Source organism: Dermochelys coriacea, chromosome 1, assembly GCF_009764565.3.
Source record: "Dermochelys coriacea isolate rDerCor1 chromosome 1, rDerCor1.pri.v4, whole genome shotgun sequence".
Lineage (NCBI taxonomy): Eukaryota > Metazoa > Chordata > Testudines > Dermochelyidae > Dermochelys > Dermochelys coriacea.
Genome location: NC_050068.2, coordinates 278,572,939 through 278,594,765, shown reverse-complemented (window position 1 = coordinate 278,594,765; position 21,827 = coordinate 278,572,939). Strand labels below are relative to the sequence as shown.

Genomic DNA, 21,827 nt, shown 5'->3' with positions numbered 1-21,827 from the left:
TACAGTGCCTCTTGTGCCCTGTGCGTATGGCTCACAGAACTGAAGGGTTGCATTAGGGATATTTCTGTTCCCCACATCACCACCCTCTTCAGACTGCAGAGAATTCCATGTAGTAATCTGGCAGGAGGCAGTGCAGCTTAGCATAGATAGATGTTTCCTGCCACCACACTCCTCTTCCCTTGTGGGATTTTTCTGTATAATAGATTTCAGAGTGGCAGCCGTGTTAGTCTGTATTTGCAAAAAAGAAAAGGAGGACTTGTGGCACCTTAGAGACTAACAAATTTATTTGAGCATAAGCTTTCATGAGCTACAGCTCACTTCATCCGATGAAGTGAGCTGTAGCTCATGAAAGCTTATGCTCGAATAAATTTGTTAGTCTCTAAGGTGCCACAAGTACTCCTTTTCTTTTTTGTGTAATAGAGTTATCTACCTTCATGATTTTGTTCAGATTCCCAATTTTTACATTATTTAAATAGCATGATAGGTAAATAAGGGCTCAAGCCATTAGCAACATTTAAACTGGTTACCTTTGAAAATAGGTAATACTTCTGAATGAAAATACTTCTGCCAAACAAACTAACAGGTGGACAAATTCCTTGATGCGCTATAGTTTAGATTTCAGAGATGACAGCTAATTAGTGCCATCTAGCAAACATGATATAGGCTCAGTCAAAAAAAAGGAAAGTTCAGATACTGTCTTGGAACTCATGCTGCCATTCAAAAGCATCACATTTATTTTCTGCAAGTCATCAGTTTATTTTCAGCTCCATCATGTGGCAAGACTGTGTACTAACACCTAAAATTGAGAGCACACCATTTTGAAAGTGTGCTACTATTTTTAATAGTAATGCAGTATATAAAGACAAATGCCAAAAATAAATAGAATAGAAACACCATAGACAAGATTCTACTTGATATCCCCTATACCTTAATACAGAACGTGGTAAAAAGTGGCAAATAATCCCAATCTATATTAAGTAGGATTCAAATGATTAAAAAAAAATAATCGCAATTCATTGCAAGATTAAAAAAAAGTCACAATCACAGTTTTAATCACAATGTTAAACAATAATAGAATACCAATGTAAATTATAAATATTTTTGTATTTTTTTCTACATTTTCAAATATATTGGTTTCACTTACAACACAGAATACATAGTGTATAGTGTTCATTTTATATTATTTTTATTACAAATATTTGCACTGTAACGATAAAAAGAAATAGTATTTCTCAAATCACCTCATATAAGTACTGTAGTGTAATCTCTATCTGGAAAGTGCAACATACAAATATAGAATTATCTTTTTTTTATATATATAAACATAACTGCACTCAAAAGCAAAACAATGTAAAACTTTAGAGCCTACAAGTCCACTCAGTCCTACTTCTTGTTCAGCCAGTTGCTAATACAAAACAAGTTTCTTTACATTTATGGGAGATAATGCTGCCTGCTTCTTATTTATAATGTCATGTGCCTGTTCTCACTTTCAGGTAATATATTTGAAAATGTAGAAAAATATCCAAAAATATTTATAATAAATTTAAATTGTATTCTATTATTGTTTAATAATGTATTAATCACAACTATTTCTTTTAATCTAGTTAATTTGTTTTGCAGTAATTGCTTGCATTAGCTGCGATTGACAGCCCTAATATTAACTGTCATGCATCAAATTCACGTAGCACATGTAATATAGCAGCAGTCATACAATCAATAAGAGCAAGAATTTCTGGAGATTCAATTTCAAGCAACTGTAACACATTAATACAAAGTGACTGAAAACTATACTTGTACAACCATATTAATTAGTATAATAATTTAACTGTTGCACTATAATGCATTAAGTGTTTTTAAAGATAAAGTGATAGATTTATATACTTAAAAACAAATAAGATGCAACAAGATTTGTAATTAGCTCTGGCCAAAGTTCTAATGACAGCAAAATCCTCAGAAGTGAACATTATCACTAGAACAACTCAGTGAAATTTACCTTGTCAATATATGAACTACTAAGAACAAAATTTTAAGTCTCAGCATTCCACATGTGAATTATGATGCATGACAAGGGGATAGTTGGAGAGACATCAGTAATATAATCCATCACAGAGTATCATCATCTAGTACAGTAGTTCCCAAACTTGTTCCGCTGCTTGTGCGGGGAAAGCCCCTGGCAGGCCGGGCCGGTTTATTTACCTGCTGTGTCCGCAGGTTCGGCCGATTGCGGCTTCCACTGGCCGCAGTTCGCTGCTTCAGGCCAACGGGAGCTGCTGGAAGTGGCAGCCAGTACATCCCTCGGCCCGCGCCACTCACTAATCGGGATGCCTTGAATATGTGAACACCTTAAAACAGGGGTTCTCAAACTTGGGGTCGTGAGTCCTCGGGGGTCACAAGGTTATTATGTAGGGGTCACGAGTTGTCAACCTCCATCCCCAATCCCTGCTTTGCCTCCAACACTTATAACAGTGTTAAATATAAAAAAAAATGTTTTTAATTTATAAGGGGAAATCACACTCGGAGGCCTGTTTTATGAAAGGATAACCAATACAAAAAGTTTAAGAACCACTGCCTTAAAATGATATACTCAAGTGAAGAGATGTAGACAAGTGGGATAAAACAACAGCTTTTGGAGCTGCATACAATAACAATATGGTATCCAAATTGCAGTTGTCAACGATGAAAAAGGAAAGTGAAGAGTCAAAGGTTACAATGGCCAAAATTATATAGTATGTAAGAACCATGGTCTAAAGAATAAAGTAGGTGACTTATCCAAAAGATGCTTTTGATTATATGTAGTGGGTAGAAACCTACTATATAGCTAGCCTAAGTAAATAATTGAAAGATAATACAATTTTTTTTTCAAATTGTTATTATGGGCTGCCTACAAATGTTCTAAATTTAAGCTCTATTGCTTAGCTGGGATTGGAAACACTTTCAGCACAAAACACTGAAATTTACTTTCTGTGAACATTTATACAAATAAATTGGATCACCTGAATGGCTTACAGACACAGAAAGGCTTAAGAAAATTTAAACATTTGAATTAAGCTGTGTAAGTGTGTGTAAAGTATCTTCTATTTTCATGGTTCTAGAATTGGATCATGGACACTGAGCGATGAATTGATTGACAAGATGAAAGATGATAACTTCAGTATTGTAAGAAGAACAGTTAATCTGAATATTGAGCTGTAGTTAAAAGGTGCTGGGTCAAATTACGTTTATTTGAAAGTAAGGTGACAGGACTCAGGTGCAGATGGTTCAGGCATGTTGAGTAAGTTGATTATGGAAATTTATGTAGAGTGAGGAAGCACAATGAGACGATATGAAAAAAGGCCCAGGCAGGACCCCATTTATAACACATTTTGCCTCAAACTGCTCTACTAATAGTCTCCTATTTTTTTATTTATAAAAAAAAATATTGTACTCATCATGAAAGTGCAGACACATTTGGAGGATAAAACATATGTAATGTGTATTTTTAAACAGCTGTCAAGACTTTAGAAAAGAAACAAGGAATACCTTATCCAATTTAAGATGTAAGCAAAAAGCTGTTTAAAAGTCAGTGGAATCTTTTCATTGACTTCAACAGGAATGAGATCAGGGCCACTGTGACAAGCAGCACAAAATCTAAAACATATTTGCTTTGCAGTCCAAAAAAAAGACACTAAATCTTCAGAAGCACATTATCCCCCCATCATACTAGGGCACTGGCTGAGAACATCACCACCTAGTAAATTACCTGTAGCACAACAAAGGGGGTTTCAGAGTAGCAGCCGTGTTAGTCTGTATTCGCAAAAAGAAAAGGAGTACTTGTGGCACCTTAGAGACTAACAAATTTATTAGAGCATAAGCTTTCGTGAGCTACAGCTCCCTATTAGATTTAGAAACCAATCATCTTACCTTTAAAGGGGAAAAAATTAGGATTTTTAAATAATAATTTTAACATTAAACACAGTATTAAAAACCAGTGTTCATTTTTCCAAATAAAAGTTCAAAGCTATTTATTCCATAGAGAATATAATTTTCCTGTTAACATGAAAGTAGGGAAATTAGGACAGAAAAATGCTTTTTGCATTCACACTCAACATAAAATATAAACTGAAATTTAACTACCATCTCTTCCAACCAGTGTAGTTTTAATTTAATTTAAAATTCCTTTATTGCTACAGGATCTGTGCAGACATCTCAGTTAGTAGGATTTGGGGACGAAATTAGTAAATTATTTGGCCCAGAATCATTATTTCATTCTTCCACTGAAGTCCCATGGAAAAATTCTCATTATTTCAGAGGACTCAAGCAATGTTCCCACTCATTTTTTCCATCATGTGCTGAATAAATTGTGTTATGTGCCTATGTGTGCCACCAGTAGAAACAAAAGAACCTAGATATAATATATATTTTTAAAAAGTTACATAGGGATAATTAGTCCAGCCAGGACAAGTTTGGCATTTTAGAACTGACTACTCAAAGAATTAAATTTAAGTGTAAGAGAAATAAAAATTATGAAATGCACAGACCAGTCAAAACACTAAAATAACACTTTGAAAGAATAAAATTACAGCGAATATGTGCATTGAAGGAAGTAACAAGAAGCAACAATAATAATACAAGTAGGTGTTGGGAGGTGAGTGTGAAAGAGACTGTCTGTGTTGGCTGCTGGTGTAGGGCTAAATTTGATAATTGTTCTATAAGAATCTATGTAAACCTTGATTTCATTCTGCCAGCCACCCTTTCTGAATAACAGAAAGGAATGACTGTCTGAGATTGGCATCCTGTTTCCCATGTGCATTACAATTAGGACCTGTTAAAAGACAGGATTTTGTATTGTGTCTATGATAAATAGATTAGAGAAACATTGAGGGCCTGAAGCCCCAATGTGAATTGTTTTAGTTATAAGATTTAGCAAGGGTTAATTTACAATGCAGACTGTTTGTGTGACTGAGGAATGCATACATCAGGAAATGATCAGGACTTGTGTATGTGTTGTGTGACTGAAAAGCATATGCTAACTGTTGTATTTACAATAAACGTGGCATTTTGCCTTATCTCTCTTATAAGATCCTATTGGTATTATTTTATTAGCGTAACATGAATCGGTGAAGAATTGCGGAAGGGGGAATACTGGCATTTGTCCCGGTTATTGTAAAACCAACCAGTGTGCACATGACCTGCTCTTAGGAGCGCAGCATTGTTATTGGTTAACCAAGCCTGCTGATCTCCGGAAGGTAGAGGCTTCATAAAGAGCTCATAATATTCTAAGCTACGATTACAGAATCCAAGCCAGATTGTTCACTGAAATATCAGGGGTAATAAGAGCCTAAGGGCCTGGCAACTCGCTCAGCGATTTCAGGGGTAGACGGATCAAAGAATCTAGGCTGTGTCACTCCCTGAGCGATATCAGAGGTGACTAAGGAAACAAAATAAGCTTGTAAAAATGTTTAAGGAAAGGGATCAGGAGTGGTGGGGGCTAGTTGAGAAGCCCACCCTCCTTGCTAAATTGGTAATAAAACAAAGCCTGTGCCCATGGAAAGGGACAGTTCACCCCCCCCCCAAAAAAAATAAAATAAAAAAACCAACCCCCCGCCCCAAAAACCCCACCAAGATCGGGCCCAGACAAGCAAGGGGGCGAGAGGGGGGGCAGATAAAGAAACTGAAAAACAGGTTACAAGCCCTGAGGGCATGGTGGCAGAAGTAAGGAAAGGAGGAAGTGCAGACATGGAGAATTGAAACAATACCTGGAATGGTGAAATCTAAGTTGATTAAGGTGTTTAGAAAATGAGCAACTGATCTAACTAACTGCAGAAGCTGGAGGGAATTAAGCAGCTAAACTTTGTGAAAATGTTAAAAAGATAAAAAGTGTTAGAGGAAAAGAATTCTTGGTTTCTTTGCAGCCATTCTGAAGGAAAAATGGGCCCTTTTCCTAAGGAATGTCTGTAAATTAGCTAGGCAAAAATAAACTATCATTTGGAAAATTTAGTCAAACTTGCTAAAAGAACATAAAGGGGTTCTATTGGAACTTAACTGCCTCAAATGTATAAAGGGAAAGTAAGATGTAAAAGGGACGTTAAGAAAAAGAAAATGTGTATGTATCTATCTGTGTGTGTAAATATGTAAAGTTCTAAGGACCAATTGGTTTTGTTTCTGTTTTAAACAATGCCACTAAAAATCCATTTGACTCTTTAATTCAAAGTTACAAAACTGACAGAACTTTTTGCTAGACACAGGTGGTGTGTGTTGTTAGGCTTTGGGATTTGGCATTTAACTCTTAAGAGGTAAATCAACGCTTTACAAAATGTAAAATGTTAAGTTGTGGCTGCAGCAGGGCAGTCAAAAATCAGGAGAATAGAATAGATTCTTGATTCTTTATTGTGTTTGTTTTTTTGTAACAAAATAGCAGATGAGAGCTGTAGCAAAAGAATAAAAAATTAAAAAAAGACAGTGTTCCTCTGAAGCAACAGCAGGGGTGAGGTGCACAAAACAAAAGAAGCAATGTTAGAAACACTAAACCTTAAGATGGCTCTGAGTAATCAAACTGTCACTTTGATAAAGGTATATGAAAACTCTGTAAGCACTAAAAGAAAGTTACACCTTATGTAAAAATTGATATAGATAATGTTATAGAAGTTAAACTATAAAGTTAAACTGGAAGGAATGTACATTTTCCCCAGAACATGTGCAGTATACATTGTAAAAGAAATGCAGACATACCATGCTACTTACTTAAAATCCTATTAGGGCTCCTAAGGGAGCCTCACAATAGGTTTCAGAGTAGCAGTCGTGTTAGTCTGTATTCGCAAAAAGAAAAGGAGTACTTGTGGCACCTTAGAGACTAACAAATTTGTTAGTCTCTAAGGTGCCACAAGTACTCCTTTTCTTTTCACATTAGGTTGTGTTTTCTTTTTCAGGTTGCTGTATGCTTTCAAAGCAGGAGTTAAAAGTGAAGCGTAATCAAAACTCTGTTAAAAGTTAATTGTGTCCCTTTTAAGACAGAGTCTCTAAGCTGCGGATGGCTTTGGACCCAAAAGCAAGCCAGGAAGCAGTCTGTGTTAATGCAAATAACCTAACTGATAAAGAAAGCAGCACAAAGAAGCTGCAGATAAAGGACATACCTGGTCAGCAAACAAATTGTCTAAATAAAAGGCATGGTATAACAAGATACCTTTAAGAGATTTAATGTTAATAAGTACCCCTGTAACAATGTATAGCGTGTATGATTTTTGGAAAAATCCTTTAAGGTCACATGGTAATGATGCTTCTCAGCTATTATCTGTAAATAAACTTAAAGCTTAACATAGCAGGAAAAACATTATAAACTTGGTCTGCTGTATAAGAAGGGAAACGGAGGTACCGCACCTTGTGGATTTAACGATTAAACAGTGGGATAATTTCCCCATAACCCTTGAAAGGTAGAAGCCATTGAAACCTGGCCTCCCTATAGAGCAAAACACAGGAAAGTATGGGTGTAATTCCTCTGTTTTGCCTGCAATCAGCGAGGGTATTTGTAAAAGAAATATTTTAAGCACTAATCTGCCACCCCAAAAGGGGTAGAAACATGTTATTTTTGTCTTTCAGAAAATCAGGAAAAGCTGTTACCAGCTGAAAAGCAACCTGAAATGCCATGAATCTACTGTCACAATAGAAATTGTGTTTTGTCTTGTCAATATTTGGGATAATATCAGAAAACATTAAGGTTTTAATACACTTCAAAAGAAAAAAAAAATCACTAATACTGCATCCATTCATACTAATAAGTATGTTTCTAGCATAGAAAGGCCAGACATTTTAATTGAATAAATTGTTGTTAAAATTGCACACCAACAGGCTCTGGAAGCAAAAATATGGAAAGTTAGCCCACTCCCCATATTGCACATGGGATCCTTCTGGCTACTCTGGACCTTGAGCCAGTGGACTGGGGAGGGAGGGAAGCTATTGGACATCAGAGGTTGCACCCAGCGGGTGCCTCAAAAGTGGGTGTGCTTGTCTTTGCCTGTTGCTCCAGAGCTCTGTAGTAAAGATATTTCACTAGAATCACGTATGTGAAATAAATTGAATAATGAGACCAAAGAACCGTATAATGGGCTATGTGTACGTGTTAATTCTTGGAAAAAAGTATTTCGGGAAGATAAAAGTGTTAGCAACCCACCAGTAGATAAATGTAAATGTAATGCAAGTATTGTGTTTACCAATAATCAGTTTACTGTAAGCACTGATTTAGCTAAGTTCTCTATCAATCTTGGCATTGAATGGCAGAAAGTTGCCAATCACCTGTTAAAAGGTAAAAGTTCCTAGAACAAACAAAAAGGCAATGTGGGAAACTAACATTCATATTATATATGCAAAACTGGAAACATGTTAAGAATCGCCACTGCAGAAAAACAGATAACAGCTTACCATTGGTATAATGTTTTTTTACAGGCTGGTCACCCACCTGCAAAGGCATACTGCCAATTATGCTTCATCCACTGCTAATTGTACTGGTATTATCCTGTGTCTGCTTAATTGGAATAATATGTATGTGTTGCTGGATAAAAAGACTATTTGTTAAATTGCAACCACAAGCTCAAATCACCTCTCAATATGTGGCTATGAGACAATTATATTAGATATGACCCACTCAAGAATTGTTCTTGAGGGGTCAAAAGGGGAATTATATAGGGCTAAATTTGATAACTGTACTATAAGAATTGATGTAAACCTTGATTTCAATCTGCCAGTCACCCTTTTTGAATAACAGAAAGGAATGACTGTCTGAGACTGGCATCCTGTTTCCCATATGCATTACAATTAGGACCTGTTATAAAGTTTAGTTAGTAAAAGACAGGATTTTGTATAGTGTCTATGATAAATAGATTAGAGAAATGTTGAGGGCCTGAAGCCCCAATGTGAATTGTTTTAGTTATAAGATTTAGCAAGGCTTAATTTACAATGTATTCTGTATACCTTCGAAGGTTTCTGTGAGAAAGTGTGTGTGTGAATGAGGAATGCATGCATCAGGAAAAGATCAGGACCTGTGTGTGTTGTGAGACTGAAAAGCATATGCTAACTGTTGTATTTACAATAAACGTGGCATTTTGCCTCTTGTAGTATAATCTTACCAAAATCCTATTGGTATTATTTTATTAGTGTAACACTGGGGAAAGCTGTGCGCTGTCTCTAAGACACTCACTGAAAGCTCTTCTGCTCTGTCCTGAGCCCTGTCTCCCCTCCCGGGCTCTGCAGAGATGGGGTACATGGGCAGTGGGAGGGGACAGAGAGAGACAGACTGCGTCACCTGGCTGCTGGAGAAATTTCAGAAACAGTGCACCATCTCTTTAAGAAAGGCACTCAGAGTTTGGGGGCTTGTCTATATTTACCGGCGACCGCAGATCATTTTCCCATCAACTCCTGTACTCCAGCGGATCGAGAAGAGTAAGGGAAGTCAACAGGAGAGCATCGACATCACGTCGACATCATGTAGTGGGACCCTACGGTAAGTAGATCTAAGCTATGTTGATTTGAGTTACGCTATTCATGTAACTCAAATTGTGTAGCTTAGACTTTTCCCTTTAGTGTAGTCAAGGCCTCAGACACTCACCATTCAGACCGCAGCAGCTCCAAGTGCTCCTGAACCAAGCTGTCCCCTCTGCCGTGCTCTGCAGAGATGGGGTACAGTGACGGGGGCCAGGGAACACCCTGACATCAGCTCCGTCCTCCACTGTGCTCTGCACAGCCAGCAGAAGGGTCCTGGGGGCAGCTGCAGGATGGTGCAATGCAGGGGGAAGGTGCACCTGAACATATGCTACTGGCTGTGCATGCTCTGCTATCAGGTAGGCGGCACTTAAATCTCTCCTGTGCGGCCACCCAAGCGCATAGCTTACAGGGAACTCAAGATGCAAACCCTAATTATTGTCAGTTTTGCTTTCTGGTTCTGATAAAATAAGCACAAAGCTGTTGTTTGTAACAATTCAGAATAAGATTTAATGTTAAGAAAACATATCTATTCATTAGGATTTTATAATATCTATACCTTTACTTAAAGATAAACCAAACCTAGGACCTAAGCTGTGGCATCAGGTGACTTAAGAATGAAGGGGAAAAATTGTTTTAAAAATGATACTTACTTTACTGTTGTGCTGCATTTTTGTTCTAACAAAACTACAGTTCTTTTAGATTTTGATTGTTTCTCAAGCATTTCCTCTTCAGCTAAATAGAGATGCTTCAAGTGCTCTGGGTAAGAATCTGTATATTGAACTTTCGATTGAGGATGTGCCTTTCCTTCCTTTTTTAGTAATTTCTTGTATTCCCGTTGGATCTTTTGCTTTCTCCAAAATGCAAATCCTTGCCCTGAAGCCATTAGAAAGAGTGAGTTAGACACAAACTATCTAAGAAGGTAACTTAATAATAATAAGCTTTTAGTCTGCTACTGCATTTTTCACCTCATTTTTCCATCACATGAACCAGAACTAGCACCTTCATTGTTACTATAGACCAGGCGTTCTCAACCTTCCCCCCCCCCCGAGTCCCCTCCCCACAACATGCTATAAAAACTCCATGGCCCAACTGTGCCATAACAACTGATTTTCTGCATATAAAAGCCAGGGCCGGTGTTACAGTACAGTTGCCTGGGGCCTCATGCACAGGGAATCCCCCGAAGCTACATTGCTCAAGCTTTGGCTTCAGCCCCAGGTACCGAGGCTCAGGGCCCTGGGCTTCAGCCCCATGTGGCAGGGCTTCAGCTTTCTATCCTGGGCCACAGCAAGTCTAATGCTGGCCCTGCTTCCTGGCCCCAGACCCCTGGTTGAGAACCACTGCTATAGACAGGGCTCCACTGCTTTAAGTTGCATCAAGAAAACTGAAAAAGGCTTCAAAACATGAAGGTGAAAACGGCTGATCCCTACATTAGCACTTAGGCTGCTAGCACTGGTGCAGCTGCACCACTGTAGGAAAGTAGTTGCAAAACATGGTAGTGTGGGTGTAGCCTTGCTGATGATAATCATTTAAAAATACTCGGATGAATACACCAGACGATTCATAAGGTCTCCTTACTGCTTTCAAAACCATTTTTGAACAGCTTTTACTTCTCATAATCTCTTGCTTTCAGTCCTACGTATGAGATCAAAGGGAATTCAAAGAAGCGTTACTAAAAATAATCTTGGATGCCCAAGAAATTTTTAACTACAACTGGAACAAAACTGTCTCAGTTACAGAAGTACAATGCTTTAAAGTATTTTAAAAGAAAATATTGTCTTATATCTATCTTTCTTCATTTACCTGCTTTTTATAACTGTTCAGGGAAAAGGTCTCTCTCAAGCCAAGAAATATATGTCACACTCAACACATACATGACTATTTTTAGCATTCACTCAAGTCACTCGAAGAAAAAAAACAAATAAATAGTTGTTCCACTTTGTATAGCCATTTATCAGTTAGAAGCAAAATGGGAGTCTTCTTTTCCATACAGAAGGATTAAACCCATTCTAGCACTTAGATAACTGCACTCATGGTTTCAATACAAGCATTTAATTGAATCATTCCTGCTCAATGGCCAAAATTTGAGAGTTGCTTGGCTCACCCTTCAGTATTTTCTCTAAAACACTTTATCACTGATGTGTCTCCTACTACGAATGAAGAAATTAAAATGCATGTGCAACACCTGTATTTCTTTATGTCCAACAAACCACAGAGCTGGCCTGAACCCAAAGCAAAGAAAGCTTGGGAGCCCTTCTGCATTCTAGGACCTCAAGAGCCAACTAGTTACAACCCCAGCAACTCCACTTTGCAAGGTGGGCCCCGTTAGATCATGACCAGCCTTATCTATTTACAGTTCTCGCGTTAGCTTAGACCCCGCTCCCTGACCAATGCTGAAAAGGGGAGAAGACCCCACTGAGCCAGAGTCCCGACACCATTCCACAGGGGAATCCTGTTTCCAGAAACCAGGCGGGGACGAGGCATGGGGCACAGGAAGCACCTGCCAAGAGCCTTTCGCTCCTCGCCATTATAACGGTCAGAAAAGCGCCAAGCTTAGCTGCAGCCCGTGAGCCCAGGGCTTATGACGCTGCGTGCAACAGGCCCCCGAGGGGCTGCGCGAGCTCTGGGCACGGGGCAGGGACGGCCGTTGGGGGGAAAGCGCGAGATCCCCCTATCCCCCCGCGCGCGGCCCCTGAACGCTAGAGCCCGCGCGAGGCGGCGGGGGCGGCGCTCCCTCCTCCCCCAGCCACAGGAGCCGCAGGGCCCGGGCGGCGGCTCTCTCTCCCCACTCACCCTCCCGAACATTCCCCAGAAAGCTCTGCTGTGGGTCCGGCCTCCATTGCCGCTTTCGGCGGGGACCCTGGGCCGCCGCGGTGGTTTTTTTCGGGGCAGCCCGGCGCCTCGTATTCACTGCCGGTGCCATCAGCCTGCCTCCGGGCCCTCACACTCGTCGTCGCGCTCTGGACACGTCACCAAACAGCGCCCTAGCGGATAGATGGCGAACTCTGCTCGGTGTTCGATTCGCCAGCCTGACCTCCTGAGGCAGGGTGAGCCCGAGCCGGCCGGCCGGCAGACGTCACAAATCGAGCGCCGAGGAAACTTTCCCTCCTTCGCCATGTCGCGTTCCTTCGGCTCCCTCCCGCCCGAGCCGGCCGCGGAGACAGTGGCCTCCCGGCTGCGGGCCGTGGCGCAGTTTCTCAGGCGGGCGCTGCCGCTGTGCCAGGCCCACACGGTGGAGTTTTACACGCGGGGGCTGTGGGAGCAGCTGGTGGCTCTCTCCCCCGAGACGGTGCTGGAGGTGTTGAGCGGAGCCGGGCTCCTGCGGCGGCGGCAGCAGCAGCAGCAGCGCCCCCTGGAGGAGACCGCCGGCACCGGCAGGGCCGGACTATGGGGTAAGTGCCAGAACCCCCGCTCGGGGAGCGTTAGTGCCCTGACGCTGCTGGTCCCAGGGTGGGCGCTGGGGTCACTCTCTGGCTGGCTTTGCTCCTCGTGGCAGTGTGACGACGGCACGATCGGTGCCCGTCACGGCCTGGCAGCCGGCATAGTGTTGCCACCGGGGCACCCTGCTGGGTGTTTTTCTTCAAGCCCGAGATCCTGGAGTCAGGTGATTCCATAGACGCTCAGCTTCCCATTAAAAGAAATGCCTGTAGCCTTCCCAATTGCGAGAAAAGTTTGACCACGGGACTCGCGTGTACTAAAAGCTCAGACACCAGATGGCCAAGTTTAGAGGAACTCCACATTTATTGTTTAAAGGATTGTGATTTTTTTAAGCCAAGCTCATAATTTTTGATCGCTTGTGGTTGGCAGCGCTCCTTCTGCGGCATCAAAGGAGAGGCACTGCACAGCGTGAGGCTGCGGAATGGACATCCCACGCTGCGTTGTCAGGCTGCAGGGACATCACTGCCCCACCTGCCGCAGCAAGAGGGACAATCTCAATGTATTGTGAGATGGTTGGACAGTTTTTCAGTGTCATGTTATATTAGCGTGTTCAAAACTTCATTGACTTGCTATGCAACATCACAAATTGATGGTGTTTGGTGGCTCATTCCAAGGAATTCTGAGGTTCATAAATATTTACCTTCCCTGCAGCCTCAAAAGCAGCAGGTCCTTTCAGGATTGCTGCTGTTTCAAAAGAAAGTAAATCAGGAAATTCCTGGAAATACGATGGGACATGCAGTAACAGACTCTAGAGATAACATTTGTATTCATACAGGAGACTTGTAGTGCTAATGTACCAAGGGCCTCTAGGCTGCTGAACAGGAATATAGCAGTACCTCTTTGTCCCCATATTACTGGTGCAGCAGTTGATAAATAATAATACTTTTAAGGGACTTAAGGTTAACAAGTTTTCATGCTGGCTGTGAAGCAGCAGTTAACTAACTGACACTATTCTTGGAGTTGTGCTGACTTCATCCATGATGCTGATGCTCAAACAGAAGTTTTGGCTTAATGAGATATTATATATACTGAAGTTGTTAAAATGATTATTCACATCTCTGTTGTCTTGTACCTGGATTACTGTAACCTTTTCAGCCCCTGACTGCTCCTGTCTTCAAATCATCCAACACTGTTTAGGTAAAATCATTTTCTTTTCTTGTGCCTGAGATCTAGTCATCCTTCCCAAATTCAGTTAATGGCTCTTTGTCTGTTTCTGTATCAAGTTTAAACTTGTTTTAATTGCTTTCAAGATACTACAACTCCAGCCCAAACTATGAGAGATTGGGAAGGGCCACAAATGAGATCTTGGTGGGAAGCCCAGTCTCCCAGCTATACCCAGGAGCTGGAATTTCAGGGGGCGGACCCTAGATCCTGCTTGTGGTGCCATCATTGGTATCAGCCTCTGGACATTAGTTATCTGATAAATTTGAAGCCTTTCTCCTTTTCTCTAGCTTCTGGAAAGTAGAATGACCTTTATATTTTTCTCTTTCCTCTGCAGAGCCTTATAGTCATTGGGGAAGAAGATCTGCTTTAGGGGAGGGTCTTGTCCCTGGCTGCTTTTAATGCAACCTCCCTAGGGCTCTATTAATCCTTTATTGGCCAGTGTGGGCCATATGCCCCATCACAGCATAACATAGGCCACAGAATTTCACTTGGGAATTTCTTCATGAATACCAGAACTTCTAGTTGAGTTAGAGCATTTCTTTTTGAAAGACATATCATCTTGATTCAAAGATTTCAAGTGATGGAGAATCTACCACACTTCCTGCTAAATTGTTCCAATTATTAATTACCCTCATTGTGTTTTAAAAAAAAGAAGTTCCTTATTTCTAGTCTATTTTTTCTACTGATTCTTCCAGCCCACCAAGTTTGTTACTCTTTTCTTTGCTTGATTAAAGAGCCTTCTACTGCCAACAGTCTTCCCCCATATAAACTGTGATCCTAGACTGTGATCAAGTCACCTCTTAATTTTCCTTCCCTTTGTTAAACTAAATAGATTGTGCTTCATTAATCTCTCACTGCAAGACTGGTTTTCCAGACCTAGAACCATTTTTGCAGCTTTTCCGGAACCCTTTTTAATTCATCAACATCCTTTTCGAAGTGTGGACACTTCAAAGTGTGAACCAGAACGGGACATAGTATTCCTATAGTGGTCACACTAATGCCATATACAATGGTAATAAGATATTCTTACATCTACTGAGTATTCCCCTGCTTATACATTCAAGGATAGTATTCACTCTGTTAGCTCACACTAATCCCTATCATCACTGCTTTCCAATATAGTTTCCCATCTTATGGTGTGCCCTGCATTTTTGATTCCTACATGTATGATGTTGCATTAGCTATGTTAAAACACATGTTGCTCAAATGAGCGCAGTTTACAATGTGATCTGGATTGCTCTGTATAACTATTACCTATTCTTATTTACCATCCACCAATTTTTGTGTCCTGTGAAAAACTTTACCACCAATGATTTTATGTTTTCTTCCAGCTCACTTATAAAGATAATAGACTAGGAACAGATTGAATCAGGAGTAGATCCTAGTGGGATCCCACAAAAAATGCCCCAGTTGTATGATGATTCCCCATTTACAATTACTGTTTGAGATCTATCAGTAAGCCAGTTTTTAATCCATTTAATATGCTACACTGATTATGTATAACTTTTTATCATAATAGTGTGCAGTAATAAGTAACAAGCCTTATACAAATCTAAATAGATAATGTCAACACAGTTACCTTTTTCAACTAAACTGATGCTCTCATAAAAAAAAATTTAGTTGACAACACCTATTTTCTGTTCAACAAAACCATTGTTGATTGGAATTATTTTTATCATCATTTAATTCTTTACCGATTGCATCCTGTATCATCCTTTCCATGATTTTCTCTGGGATCATTGTCAATCTAACTGGCCTGTATCATCCCATTTACCCTTTCTAAATATTGGTGCATTAGCTTTTATTTCCAGTCCCTGAGAATTCCCAAGTATTCCAAGATTGTTAAATGTCAACTTTAATAGTTCTGAGTGCTCCTGATGGAATTCTTTCAAAACTCTTGAAAGCTAAGAAATGAGCAGAAACTGTTTGGTAATTATCTGGTCAAGAGAATGAGTGGGGGAAATCAGTCCAAAGAGAGAAATCAAACAAGCCGGTTAATGAAAAGAAGCAATGAGGTCTGATCAGTCATTATAATGAAAATATAAGATGAGAAGACTGAAGAAAGAGATCCAGATATTCAAGCTGAGAAGGAACCAGAAAACAGTAAATAATGGCATCTCAGAGAGAGATGGAAAAGCCAAATGGAGGAGATGGAATTGTAGCAATAAGAAGAGCAGCTTGGTCATCAGTACTGAGACCTGTACTGCCGTTCAACATATCATCAATCTGGAAAATGAGGTAATAGCTATGTGGTGATATATGCTGATGATTCAAAATTATTTCAGATTAGGGAGGACTATTGAGAACTCCATTTGAGTCTAAAAAAATTAGTTGATGAAGTTGTAGACAATTATGCATTGAAAGGAACAATTTAAAATAGGTGTGCCCAGTGGCAAGTTCTCAAGTACAAGATCCAGGCATCATTGTGGATTTCTCCGTGAAGATATCTGTGAAATGTGTATCAGTGTTTTGGGGTTTTTTTAAGTGAATAAAAGGTTGTATGGAGAAGAAAACTGAAAATATGGTAATGCATTTATTTAAATAGATGGTTCGTTTCAGTTTGAATAATGTGTTAAGTATTGGTCATATTATTTCAAACCCAAGATAAATAGAAAAAGAGAATGGAGAAGAGAAATGAAAATGATTGAAGGTATGTATAGTAGCTATTCAGTACTATGAAAGATTTAAAAGACTATACTTATTTAGTTTGGGGAAAAAAACTGTGAGGTTATGGTGTATAAAATACTGTAACTTATAGAGGTACTGGTTCAGGGAATGGATATACTTTCAATGTGCAAAGGAATGTGACATCAAGGTTATATATCCAAAATGCATTATTGCAAATCTGGATAAAATTAGGTTTCCCATTACATATGGCAAAACCTTCACCTTCTAAGAGTTAATGAGAAGTTCAGGTCTGACTATACGTACAGAATCACCAAATTGTATAAGATGAATGGCGTGTAGAAAACCATTCGGGCACCCACTGTTTTTATTATGAGGGAACACTAAATGAAATTTAAAAGCAACATTGAGAGTGGAATCAGCAAAATGGATTCTCTACACCAAGTAAAGATTGCTAATAAAAATTCAAATATTTCTGCAAAGTAAAAGGTTGCACTTTTGAAAACTGGCACAAAACATTCCCATGTAATTTCCATACAGATCAGATTTTCATATAAAGAGAATATAAAGGGTGTAGCTTACATTAATTCAGATCCAATTTTAGACATAGAGAATACCTCTATTTTTCATGCATCTAAGATCTGACATTTATCAAGTTACATCTCATTTATCTAGCCATGATTTAGATCAGGGGTTCTCAACCTTTTCCTTTCTGAACACCCCCCCAGCCCCCCGCGGGCAACATGCTATAAAAACTCCACAGCCCACCTGTGCCACAATAACTGATTTTCTGCATATAAAAGACAGGGCAGCATTAGGGGGTAGCAAGCAGGACAATTGCCTGGGGCCCCATGCCACAGGGGCCACTATGAAGCTACCTTGCTCAGGCTTCAGCTTCAACCCGGGATGGCAGGGCTGAGGGACCTGGGCTTCAGCCCCATGCAGTGGGACTTCAGCTCTCTGCCCTGGACCCCAGCAAGTCTAATGCTGGCCCTGCTTGGAGGCCGCACGGAAACCTGCTCGGACCCCTGGTTGGGAACTACTAATTTAGATGACTGTAAAGTTGGATGTAGATTTTCTAAAAAGTCTGTAACCAATTATTTTGCATTTTTATACTGTAAATTGCTCAAATATTCATGGTATAATTTTAACTTCTTGGCATGTTTGTTGTTTGCCTGAAGACCTAGCTACAGGTGCACGAGCTGAGCAGTTAATGGGCATTCTAGATTTCATGTGGTGGGTAATCTTAAAGTTAAAATGCTTTGAGAAATTCCCGCCTTCGTGACATTTCAAAACAACATACAGTATGATTCTCTACTTTGAGGAAATATTTCAGCTGTCTTTGATATAATTGGGTTTTGTTCTGTTTTTAGCTGCCGGCTAAATAACAATTTAAATTGTTAGGATTATGTATACAGATGATAGCATGCTAATATTACGCGATCTAAATGTTTATGTTTGTTGTCCTGCAGCATATTATTTAGTGATATAATAGTATTCAATGAAGTTAAGTAATATTACAGTCTCTTAGTTCCTTTTATTTCAGTGTATACTTGTAAACATACCTTTTAACAATACAAAAGCAGATAACAGAGGGAGTGCTGTATTTTGGTACACCTCTACCGCTATATAGAGCTGTCCTTGGGAGCCAAAAAATCTTACCGCGTTATAGGTGAAACCGCATTATATCGAACTTGTTTTGATCCACCAGAGCACGCAGCCCCACCCTTCTGGAGCGCTGATTTATTGCGTTATATCCGAATTCGTGTTATATCGGGTAGCGTTATATCAGGGTAGAGGAGTATTCCTATATTCGTCGAAAAGCCTTCCCCCCCAAATAGTTCTGCCTAATTAAGCAAGAATGATGCAGAAATGGATAGTTGGATGCATTTAACAAGTTCTATTTGAGGTTAACATTGTCACAATAAGGACATGACTATTTTACAGATAATTCTCTAATGAGTTCATTGCATGCATTTCCAATACATTAGAGTTATTTATTTACAGCTTTCACATATTACTATGAAATAAGCCAGACAAACCTATACAAAATAGGTCACTGTGCATAAGTGGGCAATATATATTTACCTTATTTGTTTATAGATAACAACTTGCAATTGTTTTCACTTCTCCAGATTAAATGCAAATATTTCATCTAATCTTCATCAACAGCTGAATTGCCCTTAGTAGAAAGAACAAAAATATTTCAGTCATTAATGCTTGGTTTAGGATGGTTATACAGATGTGTTTTAGTCTGTGTAATCTTTCCCATCACATTGTTAAAGAAGTGCATAGATCCGTAGTTAACAAGAGTTTCTTGTTTTCATCGTTTCATTATAGTAAAATATTTTCCCAAACTATGCTATTATTCCTGTTTGAGGGGAGGAAAGAGTAACAATACCATTGTAATGACTAAGGACATATTTTCCCCAAGTTTTAATTTTATTTACTGATGTTAGAAACCAGTATATTTAAAAGATAAGAACCTCTAAGGAATACCTCTACCTAGCCAGATGTTGCGGAAGGAATCACTCAGAAACCAAAATGTGTTTTCAGCATATATATATATGTTTTGTCATTATGTTGCTGATCAATTAGGGAACATGCTCATTGAAAGTTGTGCAATGCTCCCTTATAACGTTGTTTGGCAGCCGCCTGCTTTGTCCACTTCTTGCAGGAAGAGCAGCCCATTGCAGCTAGCTGGGGGGGGCTTGGAACCAGGGTGGACCCGCATCTCCCCTGTCAGCTCTCCACTCCCCTAAGTTCCCTGTGCAGCAGACGCCCAGCAGGCTACCAATTGCTGGCAGTTCAGCTGTCCCTCCCCACGCTGTCATGTGCTGCTCCTACCCTCTGCCTTGGAGCTGCTCCTGGGAGCCTCCTGCTTGCTGTGCAGGGGAGAAAGGAAGAGGGGGCTAATGTCAGGGTGTCCCTCTTCCCCCTACTCCTGCCTCCCGCTTACCCCTTCTCCATATAGAGCAGGTTGGGGACAGGGCAGGGCTCAGGACAGAGAGAGCATGCTGGCTGCAGCTGCTGTCTCAACTTCCTGATTTTTTTAAAGGCAATGTACTTAGAATGGGGTCAGCATACTTAAAGGGGCAATGCACATCTCTCTCTCTCTCTCTCTCTCCTCCACACACAGGGTGTGTGTCTTTGTGTCTGTCTGCCATGCTGTCTCCCCTCCCTCCATTCATGCTGCCTTGTAGAATGTGAGGCTACATTAACAACAATGTGTTAACCCTTGAGGGCTCAGCGGAATGCTAGTTCATCATTTAGTAAAAAGAAAAGGAGTACTTGTGGCACCTTAGAGACTAACAAATTTATTTGAGCATAAGCTTTCGTGAGCTACAGCGCACTTCATCGGATGCATCCGATGAAGTGAGCTGTAGCTCACGAAAGCTTATGCTCAAATAAATTTGTTAGTCTCTAAGGTGCCACAAGTACTCCTTTTCTTTTTGCGAATACAGACTAACATGGCTGCTACTTTGAAACCCATCATTTAGTAATAAGGCATAAGGAAATATCCTAGCCTCTTCCATCCTCTAACTTCACCACCTCAACCAAGCTTTACAATCATCATTGCTGTGTACAGTATTAAATTGTTTAAAACTTATACTCTGTGTGTGTGTGTGTGTGTGTGTGTGTGTGTGTATATATACATATATATTATATAAAATATAGTTTTTGTCTGGTGAAAAAAATTTCCCTGGAACCTATCTCCCTCTATGTACATTAATTCTTATGGGGAAATTGGATTCGCTTAACATGGTTTTGCTTAAAGTCAGATTTTCCAGGAACATAACTACAGCGTTAAGTGAGGAGTTACTGTATATATTACAGAGATGAAAGTTTATTTATATCTGTTTCTTATTCATTTTGCAGATGCTAAAGAAGTATTATAAAATATAGCCTAAAGACTTAAAAATCTATATTTTTAAAAGTGGTTAATTTTGGATTATTATATGCAAATGAATGGGAGAAATAAATTGTCTGGGAAAAGTGTTTCTTATGATTGTCCTGAGACCAACATATTTTTTTTAAAAATGTATTAATGGGTGAAAAAGACTATATTCTTGGAATCCTTGTCTTTATAACTCATGATTGTATATTCCAGGTTTATAAAAATGCCGAAAGGAAATTTACTAGATGTTGGTTAGTTTACAAGAAATCTAATTCTAAGATAAATAAATTTATATATATAATATTAGATTGGATTGGAATTTTCACAAGTTTTACAATAAAAAGTAGTAACATTTAAAACATCATAATGCTTGTGAAACAAAATTGGAACACCTCCTCCCCGACAGGAAAATCAGGTTGTTGTTTTTTCCTCCTGGCAACACTGATGAACAGCTGACTAGTAGAAAAATCTCTCTGCAGTTTGAGATTTAATACTCAATCTCTGTCATACTCCCAACAATTGCTGGCCTGTAGCCTTGGTTGTTGACTCCCCCGACCTTTAATCTGGGTCTCTTGCTTGACAGATTAGTGAGTTGTCTGTACTGTATTAAACCTAAGGATTTCTATGCAATTTTTATTGCTTTTGGCTATACTTATTTTGTGGATTTGTGTGAATTTGGTGGAATTCTGCATTAGTCCCAGGGAATTGAAAATAAATTAAATGAATAAACCTTTATTTTAAAAATACATATTTTTATTTAGTAATGTTGATAAGGAAACAAAAAGAATCATGTATAGTTTCACTCCTTGAAACAAACATAGGACTGATTTTTTCTGGCCAACGGTGTAGAGAGAAAGTAGAGAGAAATTACTAGCAGTGTCGATTAATTGCAGTTAACTCACGATTAACTCAAAAAAATTAATTGCAATTAAAAAAATTAACCGTGATTAATCGCACTGATAAATAATAGCATTGCAACTGAAATGTATTAAATATTTTTGGATGGTTTTTCTACATTTTAAAATATATTGACTTCAATTACAACACAGAATACAGTACTCACTTTCTATGTTTATTACAAATATTTGCACTGTAAAATGATAAACAAAAGAAATTGTATTTTTCGGTAACCTCGTAAAAGTACTGGGGTGCAATCTTTGTTGTGAAAGTGCAACTTACAAATGTAGTCTTTTTATTTCTGGTTACATATCTGCACTCAAAACAAAATAAGGTAAAATGTGAGAGCCTACAAGTC

The 21,827-nt window shown here is 39.4% G+C and overlaps 2 protein-coding genes across 6 annotated transcripts in view; one reads left to right on the top strand and one right to left on the bottom strand.

The window, feature by feature from the left end:
• Positions 1–12,373, bottom strand: part of CCDC59 (coiled-coil domain containing 59) — a 30,088-nt gene extending 17,715 nt beyond the window's left edge. For all 3 annotated transcript variants that reach the window (XM_043492705.1, XM_038411170.2, XM_038411179.2), the window contains exons 1-2: positions 12,241–12,373; positions 10,101–10,323 (exon numbers count right to left, since the gene is read on the bottom strand). In XM_043492705.1, the coding sequence (XP_043348640.1) occupies positions 10,101–10,323; positions 12,241–12,370 (353 nt within the window). In that variant the 5' untranslated portion in view covers positions 12,371–12,373. The remainder of the gene's footprint in view (positions 1–10,100; positions 10,324–12,240) is intronic.
• Positions 11,830–21,827, top strand: part of METTL25 (methyltransferase like 25) — a 96,438-nt gene continuing 86,440 nt past the window's right edge. For 2 of the 3 annotated variants that reach the window (XM_043492697.1, XM_038411151.2), the window contains exon 1: positions 12,443–12,839. In XM_043492697.1, the coding sequence (XP_043348632.1) occupies positions 12,443–12,839 (397 nt within the window). Of the gene's footprint in view, positions 11,983–12,442; positions 12,840–21,827 lie in introns of those variants that run through there. The other variant, XM_043492694.1, reaches the window with a different exon arrangement.